The sequence below is a fragment of the Protomyctophum parallelum genome (assembly GCF_964188405.1).
Source record: "Protomyctophum parallelum genome assembly, chromosome: 22".
NCBI classification, from domain to species: Eukaryota; Metazoa; Chordata; class Actinopteri; order Myctophiformes; family Myctophidae; genus Protomyctophum; species Protomyctophum parallelum.
The window spans coordinates 14232005-14245379 of record NC_139714.1 but is presented as its reverse complement, the minus strand read 5'-3'; the positions used below and the strand labels follow the sequence as shown (position 1 = coordinate 14245379).

General features: G+C 43.5%; 1 protein-coding gene across 1 annotated transcript in view; it reads right to left on the bottom strand.

The window, feature by feature from the left end:
• Positions 1 to 8501: 8501 nt before the first annotated feature.
• The window catches only part of LOC310853678 (uncharacterized protein), a gene marked incomplete at its 5' end in the record, with an annotated part of 54113 nt that continues 49239 nt past the window's right edge, over positions 8502 to 13375 (bottom strand). Inside the window, 5 exons of the mRNA XM_083758073.1 lie at positions 8502 to 8710; positions 8917 to 9117; positions 9412 to 9489; positions 11117 to 11332; positions 13145 to 13193. Coding sequence (XP_083614199.1) covers positions 8691 to 8710; positions 8917 to 9117; positions 9412 to 9489; positions 11117 to 11332; positions 13145 to 13193 — 564 coding nt within the window. The 3' untranslated portion in view covers positions 8502 to 8690. The remainder of the gene's footprint in view (positions 8711 to 8916; positions 9118 to 9411; positions 9490 to 11116; positions 11333 to 13144; positions 13194 to 13375) is intronic.

Below are 13375 nucleotides of genomic sequence, written 5' to 3'. Positions count from 1 at the left end.
AATTAGTGGGTGAAGAAATCAGGCAGACGTCATGGTGTAGGATTTAGGAGTTATTATTAGCTCAAAGGAAGTTATTGGATTTAAAAACATCTAGTAGATTGTGAGTGGTGTACTGTATAGAGGGTATGCGCATGCTTAAAGTGAATGGCACATCGAGTGGCAAAGAGACAGGCAAAATGAGTTTAACATTGTTTAATGCAATCAGATAGGACTTTTTCTGTTTGGATGTATGGGCCATCAAGGCCAGAAAGTAATTTTTTGCCACTCAGTAGGGGTTCCTGCATAACTTCCGGGTTTGATGATGTCACACGCATACCCTCTATTGCCTTCTTGCCAAAACAAATATTAATACCGGTAAGACTCCCTGAGGGTGAGAATTAAAGTGACCTTGGTTGCGTGCACGCATCCCCCTGGGTGACGGCAGACTGCTGGCCGTGCGCTGGTGCTTTGGCATGGGGGGTCAGATCAACATATGGAATGTCAAAACAGGTCAGCTCCATATATGGAGATCTAAGGGTTTGAGGTCAGATGTAGAGTTACTGGCCGGCTCTATATTATGCAGATCTAGGTGATGATCCTGTCTTCTCCTTGTACAGTATATGGTTATCCAGGGTTAGATGAAGTCAGTGTCATGATCTTCATATATGGAGATGGTCACGATTAAAAAATAAAATCAATGAAAACACAGCCCACTCAGGACAATGTCATGAGTCACCATGTAGTACCATGGCTGGGTGTTTTCAATGAATCTACCAGGGTTCAAAGTTTTACGTTACAATGGGTTTGTTTAGGAAGGGGCCGTGTCTGATTAAATGAATATCAAATATATATATTATATATTTTTAATATTTATTATCCCACGATTTTGCAACCCATTTTTTCGCCCAGTCATCGATTAAAAATTGATCCCTATAGGTGTTGGGCTGTTGGCTAGACCACATGCACTCTTGTATCTCATCATATCACATCTGATAGTGCATGGTGGAACAAAGCTAATGATTTTACTGTTGACGATATTGCCAAAGACTTGATGGTAAACATCATCGTGCTTTGCCATAGCATAGCTTTACTTTCAGAAAACTCCCTCCATGCATCCCAATTCCTACTCACCCACCCACACACACCACCACGCGCCCACGTTATTGGAATCCCCTGCTACCCGGCAGCCACCTGGCTCCCTGCCTGGACAACACCGCACCCCGCAGGCTGGACATATGTACCTTCACGGTGTTACTGCATTGTGTGGGAGTCTAGATATGCAGGGAGACGGCGCCAAGGGACAGAGCTTGATATTGAAGTTCACACAAAATTACCTGCAGTTCCCATTAGTGGCCCAGCAGATGTCGCTATTTCCCTCCTGCGAGCTGCAGAAGTATTTACACTCCATTCAAGTGAATGCTGAGGAAGGAGAAATCGCATCCACGGCCTCGGGAAATGCAGTGACAAGACAACAGTCCGTCAAACTGCCTAAACTGACCATGGAGAAGTTCACTGGAGATGTGAGTCAATGGCAAAGCTTTTGGAGTCAATTTGAGACAGCAATAGACAAAAACACGAGTCTCAGTAAGTCTGATAAATTCACATATTTAAAGTCATTCTTAAGTGGCACAGCGACTATGTAGTCGCGGGATTGGCAGAATTATGACAATGCCATTAAAATGCTTACCAGTCGTTTTGGGCGCAAATATCTATAATTAATGCCCACATGAACAAACTGTTAAATCTGACTCCAGTTAAAAGGGCCACAGATGTGATTGCATTACGCAAACTGTATGATGACATTGAGATACAAGTAAGAAGCCTAGATTCAATGGGAGTTGTATCCGACACGTATGAAACGTATTGTCCCCAATTCTCATGAAAATGATACCGGAGGAAATCACATTTCACCGTTCACTCGTCAAACTGGCGGGGATGAGGATGGTAATGGAAAGAACAATACGTTCAGTGTAAAAAACCTAATGTCACTTGTACAAAAAGAAGTGGAGAGCCGTGAGAGAACGGCCAATCTTACGCAAGGAACGCATGACCCCCCAGAGAGAGAATCAAGAGAGAGCTCAGAGCGCAACTAGAAAAGAACGAAAAAAAGGACCTACAGCGGCGGCGCTGCCTGCCTGCCTCGACAGCTGCATTCCATGCTGCGAGTTTCAGAGATGATTCAAATTCAAAATGCATATTCTGTAAAGGTAATCACAAATCCAAGAACTGTACTGAACTGACTGTTGAACTAAGAAGAGAAACACTGAGGAAACAAGGCAGGTGTTTTGTATGTCTGGTAGGCATGGGCATGTCGCGCGTAATTGTAGAACGCAGGGCATTCACTGTGAAGAGTGCGGGCGCAGACGCCACAAAACTGTTTGCAATCAAACAGCTAGTCAATATACAGCGCATGATAGACGCGCCGACCACGGCAACGACAGACAGGCTGACCACAGTGTTGGAGATGCAGTTAGTGTAGCAAGCAACTCTGACAATAGTAGGCTACAGTATTACTGCAGACAGCTACCTACCAGTAGATACAACAGCAAAATTGGGTAAGACGTTATGTATCTTTCAGGACCTTCCACTGCTTCGTCTGAGTCAGGGGGGCAGTCAGCCAGATATTTCGTGAAGCCTCATTTGAAATCGGTAGTTCATATAATGGCCTGTTGTGGCGCTGGACTGGACCCAAAAAGCCCCATAGCTCCATAGAGGCCCATGTATTTTGGCCCAACTTCACCTAGACTGTATTACCTTAATAAACATGGTCATGAATACTTTCTTCTTCCAGTCACTAGTTTAAAGTCTCATTTCTAATGTCATAATATTCTTTTTGGAAAATTATGATCCCATTAATTAAAAAAATGACCATAAAGAAAAAAAAACATTGCGTATGTTCTGAGGGGCGTGGCTACCGTTACAGTCTATGATCGGGATTCCCCTCCCACTCGAGTCAAAATAAAAACCAACGGAGAAGAAGGGGGGAAGTCCCGCCTCGTTGTCTGGGCAGCCAATGGCCAGCTGGTCCAAAACGGAGCCAGCCAATGGCCAGCTGGTCCAATATGGATCTAGAAAGATGGCGACTTACATCAGGAATTACCATATTATTACAGGCTTCATTTTACGTTCATGTTAGACCCGTGGAACGTTTTGTCCATATTTTTTACAGTCTATGGTCTGAGTACGCGCTGGTACGCGCACACAGCCACAGCTCCGGCGCTGTACAGCAGTTACCGTAATTACACTACTAAATGCGCAACGAAATTCGGGCGTAGGATCACATTACGTCGGTTCGTGAGTGTAGGATGACGTTACTTCAGTTATAGATGCACTAGCCTGACCTAAGCAGAGACATTTCTGGTCTAGAGGGGCGGGTCGCGCCTCAGAAATGCGCGCACCCTGATTGGATCTCATCGATCTGTCCGTCACCCCCGGCCCCTCCTCTCCCCCCTAGTGCAGCGCTACGTCACATCATTTAGAGCGACGCCCACCCGGAAGGGTTGACTCCCACTTTTAGACTGGTTCAGCCCACGGCTTTTTCCAGGCTTTCATCTTTCGCGCAGACGAAATGAAAGCCTGGGTATCGAGGCTATAGATGCACCAACGCAAAGCCAAGTAGCCAGGTGCCTATTAGATGCCGGGTAGCACCCGCAGTTTCATTAAAGAGGATATTTCCAGAGCACTTAACCTCCTGTTTTGGAACCTGTGTTTGGTTCCAAAACACCCCAGATAATTACCTGCAGGAAAGTGAAGGCTCGTTTGAGAAATATTAAGAACAATCAAAGCATTGATGTCCATTTATTGGAAACACCCAAGACCCAAGTTGAGCTCTTCTATGATTAAAGCGCCAAACGGAAAGATAAGGAGGGACTTGGAAGCAAAAGGAATGCCCATAGCAGATGTACCCATCATAGCCATAGGGATGGATGCAGTGGAATTAGGAGTCCTAATTGGCGGAGACCAATATTGGAAAATGGTCACAGGAAAAATGGAGAGACTGAATGAAGGACTATAGTTGCACTGGAAAGTGTATTAGGATGGCTGGTGCAAGGAGAAATCACCACGCTAAATATCATAACTGAAGTTGTGGACATTGAAGTGATGCACATCAGCGTCGGAGAGGAACAGGCACTGTCAGATCAGTTACGCAACTTTTGGGAAATCGAATCCCTTGGAATCCCCATGAACAGGGCCGGATCTACCATATGGGCACTTTGGGCACGTGCCCAGGGGCCCTTGGGCACCAGGGCCCCCTAAAAAAAAAAGAAAAATAAAGATTATTATTATTCTTTTAGTTCCACAGATAATTTCCCTGCTAATCCGAATGAAATAAATGGTGTCAAATAAATGGTGACCGGAAATAGGCCAATATAACGGCATAAAACTGCCCCAAAACGGCTACAAAACAGCAAAAATGTTGCGTGCGCGTGAAGGGGGGCCCTTCTAGCTTCAGTGCCCAGGGGCCCTCAGTGGTGTTAATCCGGCCCTGCCCATGAAAGAAATGCATTCTGAGAAGGAAGGCATGGCAGTGTATCCCAAGCCGTGCATATCCACGGATATCACAAGCACATGGATATCCCAAGCCGTGCATGCCTATTCCCACTATAGGCTGAGGAAGAAATGCCACTTGACACTTTTTTAATCGGCCTCATGCATGGTGGCGCTACAACAGGCCAAGTTGCCACACACACACACACACACACACACACACAACTCCTAAACATTTTGCCAAACATCACACACACACTCTCCTATCCTCCTGGTGGAGACCTGTGCCCAGAAGGGCACCTTTTCTAGCTAATTTCTGCATCTCTTGACAGACAGACTCAACGGTTAAAGGACCACTTCACAATTTTTCAACCTATCTTCATATAATAGGTCCTCACTAATAATCATGAAAAAAAAAATGGCACAATCTTTTTCTCTTTTCAAAATCTTTTTATTCAGGTTTTCTCAGTAGGCCAGGGGCAAGTAAAAGGATAATAAAAAGCCGAGCCGAGCAGGTTTTGTTTCTGTAGAATGATGTAGAATGTTAGATAGAGTATTGAACACATTCCCCCAAAATGGTTGTAATTTCGGACACATCCAATACTGATGGATCAAAGTTGCATCACCGCTCTTGCAGTTACGTCAGGATAAATACTAGCCAGTTTAGCCTTAGACATATGAGCTCTATGGACTATTTTAAACTGCACTATTAGTAAGCAATGTCATGCACAATGAGAGGACTTGTGTATAGAAGAAAAAAATAGAATATCATACTTCAGACAGTGTGAGCCCCAGATCATGTTCCCAGTCAGCCTTTATCTTATCTAAGGGCGCTGGCCTCAAATTTGAAATGATATCATACAATATTGAAATGGCGCGTTGGGTCAAAAGACAGAAATTCATCAATAGGTTAGCATTAGGCTTATTAGGGAAGCCAGGTAGTATAGAGCTCACATAATGTCGGGCCTGCACAAATCTGTAGAAGTGTGGTCTAGGTAGACTATATTTCTTTGAAATTTGATCAAAGGATGCAAAGCTCCCTTCTATAAATAGGTCTTTAAACCCTAAATAAATAATATATAAGTAAGTATAAATAATAATAAGTCTTTAATGCCCTTTCCATGCCAACTCTGAAAGGTCATGTCTTGCATTGATGGAACAAAAAGGTGGTTGGAAGCAACAGGACGACCAGGGAGAGGTCTCTATAATGATAAGTTTTCCTGAACTGGGCCCACACTCTCAGCGTATGACGCACCACCGGGTTAGTTATTGAATCAGGCAGGGGGCGGCCAAGCGGTGAACTAAGAATAGCTGGAAGTGATAAATCCCTACATGACTTTAGCTCCAGATATGTCCATTCTGGGCAATTAGGCTTACGGTAGGAATGATTCCAAAAGGCAAGACACCGGATGTTAGCAGCCCAATAGTAATGACGAAAATCGGGGAGCACCATGCCTCCATCCCTCTTTACCCTTTTAAGTAACATTCTGCACAGGCGGCCTCTTATTCTGCCATTTGGCAGAATAAGAGGCCGAGTGTGAGCAGAATGTTCATGTTCACTGGAGGACGTTTTCTAAACTGCCCACAGCCCTCCTATGAGACAGACCGAGTAGAATCTTTTTCATTGTGATTAGTGAGGACCTATTATATAAAGATAGGTTGAAAAGTGGTCCTTTAACCCAGGGGTAGGCAACCTTTGTTACTGGTGCCAACCTTGGCACAAAGGAGGGTGATCACTGGCACACTGGCATAACAAAAAAAACATTTAAAAAAAAATATTTGTATGTAAATTATACACCCCTGCTTTAAGGATAAACCTGCCGTAATGTTTATTTGCGTTCTCTATTCACTTTGTGACGCTGCTACCAATTAGTTGAGACAGGACCCAAGATTGTGGTATAAAATTAACAATTATTTTATTTATAAAAAAAAAAAAAAAAAGCAGGTTACAAAAAACATTTGCATATCAAAGTTGTTAAGTGTTTGAGGTATCACTGAAAATAGGGAGAATGGTTATTTAACAAAAAAACCCAAATCAAAGCAAATCTAAAATGGAAGGGAAAGGAACAGTGGTCCTTTATAGGGGCCATTTGTTCAATGGATCTAAACGCAATGACAAACAAAGTTCATTGATATACACAATGGTATGGACCTTTAAGCAATAGCAAAACAAGGTAAGGTAAGGTAAATTTTATTTATAAAGCGCCTTTCAAAACAAATGTCACAAGGTGCTGTACAATAAATAAAAGATCACATAGATAAACAATAAAACAACAACACAATGCAGTAGAGTACATAAAGTAGTGATAAAATATATAAACGTGCAGTACAGTACATAGATACAGTATTACAAACCAAAGTGCTTGCAAAACAAATGGGTTTTTTAGCAGCTTTTTGAACATATTGACATATTCTGCCATCCCTCCATCCTTAGGGAAAGGGGTAATTCATTCCATAGGGTAGGGGCTACAACCGCAAAAGCTCTATCGCCTTTAGTTCTTAATCTTGTTTTAGGAACTTTAAGAAAGTCTTTACCGGAAGACCTAAGTGTTCTCACATTTGCTTTGGGGGATAGTAGTTCAGTTATGTACATAGGAGACAGCCCATGGAGAGCTTTAAAAGTGATAACATTTTTAAAACCAATGTAAAGCAGCAAGCACAGTGATATGAGACCTAAACATGTTCTGCACCAACTGGAGGCGGTGTATTGAGGAGCGACTGAGGGTAGTGAAAACAATTAAATACTACATGTATATCACCATATCGTCTAGGCCAAATATATCCACACACACACACATAGGTCATGCACAAATGTCACTAATTAATACATACACACAATATATTATATAACGACAAACTGTCAAATATGCAAACCAATAAGGATCCCCTTACCAAATTACAGCTCTTAAGTCAAACACATCAAACATCTCTCAATGGTCACAGTGTCACACAGGGAAATAACAAGCCCCCCTGTCTCCACCTGTAGCTGTTAAACAGTGACAAACCATGCAGGTTAGAGACAAAGTGACACAACATCTTGCATTACAGAAAATATCAAACAACTTATTTCTGGGTTCAACTTTACCTGATCATATATAGTACTCACATTTCTCCAAGTTAACTGCCTACACTACACAATTGGTGACCACACCCCAAACAACTCTTGGGCAGGAAACCTTGAATACTGTACAGCGTACGTAGCAACAAGTAGACCTGACAATATAAAAAAAAACATACTCTCACTTTAGAATCATAGAAAGCCCATAAAAACGAGGATACATACAAAACGAGCATAGATAGGCTTACCGAGAGACAGGCCAGCAGTCAAACATCCCCCTTCTCAACACCACGCTCCCAGCAGTGTTGCGAGGCCCACACCCACAGCTTTCCGACCTGCTACCTGCCTGCTCAGAAAGGCTTTAAATACCCTTGCCACTTAACCTCTGCCTCCCTCTAGGGGCTACAACTTGGTCATTAAGGTCCACAGAATGAGAGGTCTGATCTGCTGAAAACATCGGGAAAAAAGGTTATGGGCATTTTTGTATACCACACCATAGACAACCAATATAATATGGCAAAATTTCCCAAATTTCATCATGCTTTAAGTAGCATGTGACAATTGTAACATGTCAAACTAGGGGGTTTTCATGATTTTGAATCCATGCCAAGCATTTCTTTTGCACGAAAAACATTCCTTGGCCTAAAAACGTCCATATAGCTCTCATTCTGTGGACCTTAATGACCAAATGAATAGAAAAAATAAAATAAAAAGTACGGCAGGACATCACAGGTCCGGTCCAATTTTGGGCATGTCAGTAAAATTGCTCAAGGACACTTCAACACGCAGCCAGGAGTTGAACCGGGGACCGTGTGTGTGCGTGTGTGATGCACAAAAACATACATGTGCATACAAGGAAAACAATGTGGAGGGATAAAGTAAAACCAAAGCAAGCACATTACAAAAGTATAAAGACCTGTTTAATACAAGAAATATATAATTACATCAGTACATTCAATGTTCAATGTGTAACCAAACGAATCTAAGGCTAATTTACGTATAGGCCTACAGTATATATAACAAAGTTGAATATATCTGTGACATTTACATGGAATTCTTTATTCTACATACAACAGGAGTGCTACTCTTTCAAATCTGTACACAAATAAAAAACAAACATTTTACACCCTCATGTACAAATATGTTTCTTGTTGGTCAGCTGGTTTCACCTCCAGGGTGCTGGACCTGTAGAAAAAAATGTCAAGTGCTTCAATAACATTCATACACTACAACGTTGATTTCGTCAACTAAAACAATGACGAAAAATCACACCCGTGTGAGGTAGGTGGTGCAACTCTGTGTGAGGGTCCCGGGGGGTCCCCAGAACTTCCAGACCCCCAGGAACGCGCCCAGAGACCAAAAAACATCAGGCATAATTATGGTCACTCTACCTCTCATGTGAGTTCCACTGCTCTTCTTCTGGCACTCCTTCTGGCACTCCTGTCTGGTAGGGAAGCGGTTTCCGTTCCCTCCACAGCCTCCGAACACAAAAGGCCTGCAGTCCTCCGAGCGAGGATGGAAGTACCACAGCAGCACGTACTCTGAACAGCTGCCCTCTGACATGGGCTCAAAACACCGGTTAACAGAGGAGTCTGAAGAGAGAGGAGAGGAGAGGAGAGGAGAGGAGAGGAGAGGAGAGGAGAGGAGAGGAGAGGAGAGGAGAGGAGAGGAGAGGAGAGGAGAGGAGAGGAGAGGAGAGATTTCATTATGCTTTAAGTAGCATGTGACATGTCAAACTAGGGGGTTTTCATGATTCTGAATACATTCCAAGCATTAGTTTGGCATGAAAAACACTCCTTGGGCTAAATTCGGCCATAGCTCAAGGAGTGTTTTTCATGCAAAACACATCAGACAGAAACAGACGAACTATAGGATGATGGTCTCACCAATAAAATACTTTATTACTCCAGCTGTCCCTCTCCTCTGACGCTGGGTCAGCTCCACAAGCACCTCCCCAGCAGAACCTACTGATCAGACAGAAGAGCACTGATGTTACTGGGAGGGATCACATTCCCTGCACTGATTTAGGAGGGTGCCTCAAATGCAAAACGTTTAATCTTATGGCATAGTAAATGCTTCTTTCAGTTTCCTCCACAGTTTCCTCGAGACCTGACATCTGCAATCCATACTTACCTACCATGGTATAATACATGCATAACATTGAATTCAAATGCATTGTTATGTCCTGCAACAGCGAAGCAAAGAGTGATCTCCATTCTAATGATCTGGGGTTGTAAAATAAACATGGGGACATTTGACTAATGGCAATGTCATGGAAATGCTTCATTTATTTAGCTGTGAGTGACAGTGATTGACTCACAGATTCCCATAGCGAATTGGGATGCATGGAGGACCTATGGCCTGAGGTCTACGCAGACCATGGAGCTAGCTTAACTTGAGAGCTACGAACTGTGATGCCATGTCCACATATTATTAGCGACTTTGGGCAGTTTCTTTCCTGTAAAGTCACTTGTGGTATACATATGGGCACTGTGGTTGCGGGTTGCGTTTTTTGGGGGGCCTGTTTCCGAAGTGGATGAATACTTTTTCACCTTCAGGCGATGTCTCACGTCCATATGAGTAAAATCTCAGGGTGGTTTGTATTGTGGAACACATGGCGTGATCTAAGATTCGCCCTATATGGGAATTCAATTTGTTTGATATCTTTGGGGCTTTTCTGCCTTTATTAATAGATATACAGTAGCTTGACGGGAAAGGGGGAAGAGAGATGGAGGGGGAAGACACAGCTAAGTTTGTCGGGATCAGGACTCGAACCCGTGACACACTGTCATGCTGGATCGCTAAGCCAGCCTAGGCCACCCTATGGGAATTCCAATTCCAATAAATAATGCTGTGACCAAGGGCGCTATCTAGCGGCAGTGAAGTCAGACTTCAAAGCCTAAGCATGTACAAATGGAACTTTTTGGGTTCATGTGTAAACTGGCAGAATGAAATTGACATTATAACTTTATAATTTTACTGTGTAAAATAAAGAGGTAGTAACTGAATGTGGACAGTGTGCTGTGTGTGTGCGTGTGTGCGTGCGTGCGTCTCACCCATAGACTGTAAAAAATATGGACAAAGCGTTCTGCGGGTCTAAATGAAGCCTATCAGTCCTTGAATTGTACATCGCCATCTTTCTAGATCCGTTTGGGCCCAGCTGGCCATTGGCTGGCCCAGACAACGAGGCGGGACTTCCCCCGTTCTTTTTAGTTGGTTTTTATTTTGACTCGAGTGGGTGGGGAATCCCGATCATAGACTGTAACGGTACGTAGCCACGCCCCTCAGAACATACGCGACTTTATGGTCATTTTTTTTATAAATGGGACCATCATTTTCCAAAAAGAATATTATGACATTAGAAATGAGACTTTAAACTAGTGACTGGAAGCAGAAAGTATTCATGACCATGTTTATTAAGGTAATACAGTCTAGGTGAAGTTGGGCCCAAATACATGGACTTCTATGGGGCTATGGGGTTTTTTGGGCCCAATGACAGCGCCACAACAGGCCATTATATGAACTTTCAGGAAATCCCGATTTCCTTAGTAGCATCACAAAATATCTGTCTGACTGCCCCCCTGGTCTCACCACCAGTGACGGGGCCGGGGGTCCCCTCTTCTGCAAGGATGACAGCAGGAGGAGGGCGGCTGGGGAAGTCTCTCCCGTCTCCATCAAGTTCCTTTACTCCTCCTCCTCCACCACCACTCCGCTCCTCGTTGAGGAGACTGGGGTCATTGTCAGCCACGCCCCCGACGCTCTCACTGTCCGGATCCTCCGACTTCACTATGAACTGATAATCCACCCCTGCACGCACAAATCAATCAATCAATCAATCAATCAATCAATCGTCACAGGCAGCACAATTACAGGTAACAGTGAGGTGAAACTCTTGTTCATTCAGGCTTCCACGTTTGCAGCTCAAGGAGCAAAAAGGAAAATAATTTGTAAAATAATGGAAAACAGGACGAGCACAATAAAAGCCTGGAAGAAGCATATTAACATTAGTATATTGTCATTTAAACATGTCCTAAATCACATGTAGGCCTAGTGCATTCAGTATGGTGCATGTCAATATTATGATGGTACTTAGAATTCTGAATGAAAGTCCTAAACACATTAAAAGTGCATCAGAGTATAGTGCAAATCAGTTAAGCCCATGCAGGTGGCAGTCAACTTCAGAAGCCTGACGGCTGCTAGATTAAAAAACTCTTGTTATGGCTGATAAGTTTGATAACAATTGTGTAGAATCGTCTGACACCAAAAAATATAGGCTATATGCACAGCAGCCATATTCTTCTTTAGGTTTTACCAACGAAGGCTATGTTCTCGTCAAACAAACCAAAGAAAGCTAATTCTGTCAATATAGAACGTCACCAAACCTGACAATTCAAAAAATTCAAAAAAGTCAAACTTCCTATATTGATTTTGCTATTTGAAGATCCAGATCCGGATCTGCTCATCCAGCTCGGGTTTTCTTACAAAATCAACAGGAAGTTGCCATACAGTAGGCTTACTGGGACTTGTGATGTTCTTGTCAGAATCAGCTTTGTTTGCGTTCTTTTACAGGCTAAAAGAGTGACTTTGAGAGCCATTTCACCTCTCCGTCAATGAGGAGCCTATATATATTCTAAATGATCAATGGAGAAATTATGTTTGATCTCCCCGCCCACCCTTGGAGTTAAATCATATGGCGAGGTAACTACACAGACCCAGACCTCTACCAAAGTGGTCCAGCCGTGGGGATGCATCGTGACTCACACAGCCAGACCTAGAAGCCAATGTGGAAAAACCCATCAGACACTGTGCTGACAAAGTGCCGTTGGTTCTGTTGGTGTAACAGCGGCGTGGTGTTTGTGAATGGCTCCGGCGTGGTTGGCAACGCAGCGTGTGTTCCTCTAAGGGTACACGACAGATGGCACTGCACAGGTGCCATCATGCCACTACCACGGGAGCTCTGGGAGCACACGCCACACACACACACACACACACACACACACACACACACACACGCACACGTGCGCAAACGCACAAACGTACACACACAAACACACACACACACACACACACACACACACACACACACACACACACACACACACACACACACACACACACAGTGTTGTACTGCGTCGTGATGTGAGCTTGTAGATCAGCTATTTTCTGCATTTTCGTGCAACTCTAAATGTCTAATCCTAAAACCCTATTTACATGTGCGTGGTGGCACAGCTACAATACGTCACCACCAGTCTCGCATTGATCCCGCGCCTCTAGCGGCCGCATACCGCTCCGATCAGCATTTGATCGGAGAGCATCGTCTCTGCCCGAGAGAGACCACCTGGCGGAGTCAGGTTACGATAATGGTGCTCAAAGGATAATACAAAAAGCCCTGCGAGGGCTTGTTTCCATTGGTCCTGTGTATTCAATTAATCAAGAAACCTAGTTGTATAAGCCTACAACTCTAAAGCTATTTTAAACCAAAAAGCAACCCATTATCTTGTGAGGACCAGGAAAATGGTCCTCACAACGTCCGTCTCAAAATCTACTATAATTGTGGGGTCATTTAGCCTTCACAAGTAAAGTAAAAACACACACATATACTTGTGCACACACACTCACCGCACTTTTCGACCACCTCTTGACTGACTAGATCCTTCACCTCTTCAACCTTGAGACAGAGAGAATTTCAAGATTCAGAGTCTATGGTGTTCAATAATAATAATTGCCTGCAGTATGTACTGCATACACGCACCTGATCCATGATGCACAGAATCGCTGAGGTGGTTTGTTTATTTTTGGAACACAGCTCTTAAATGACACATTCTAAGATTTGCCAATGGGGATTCCACA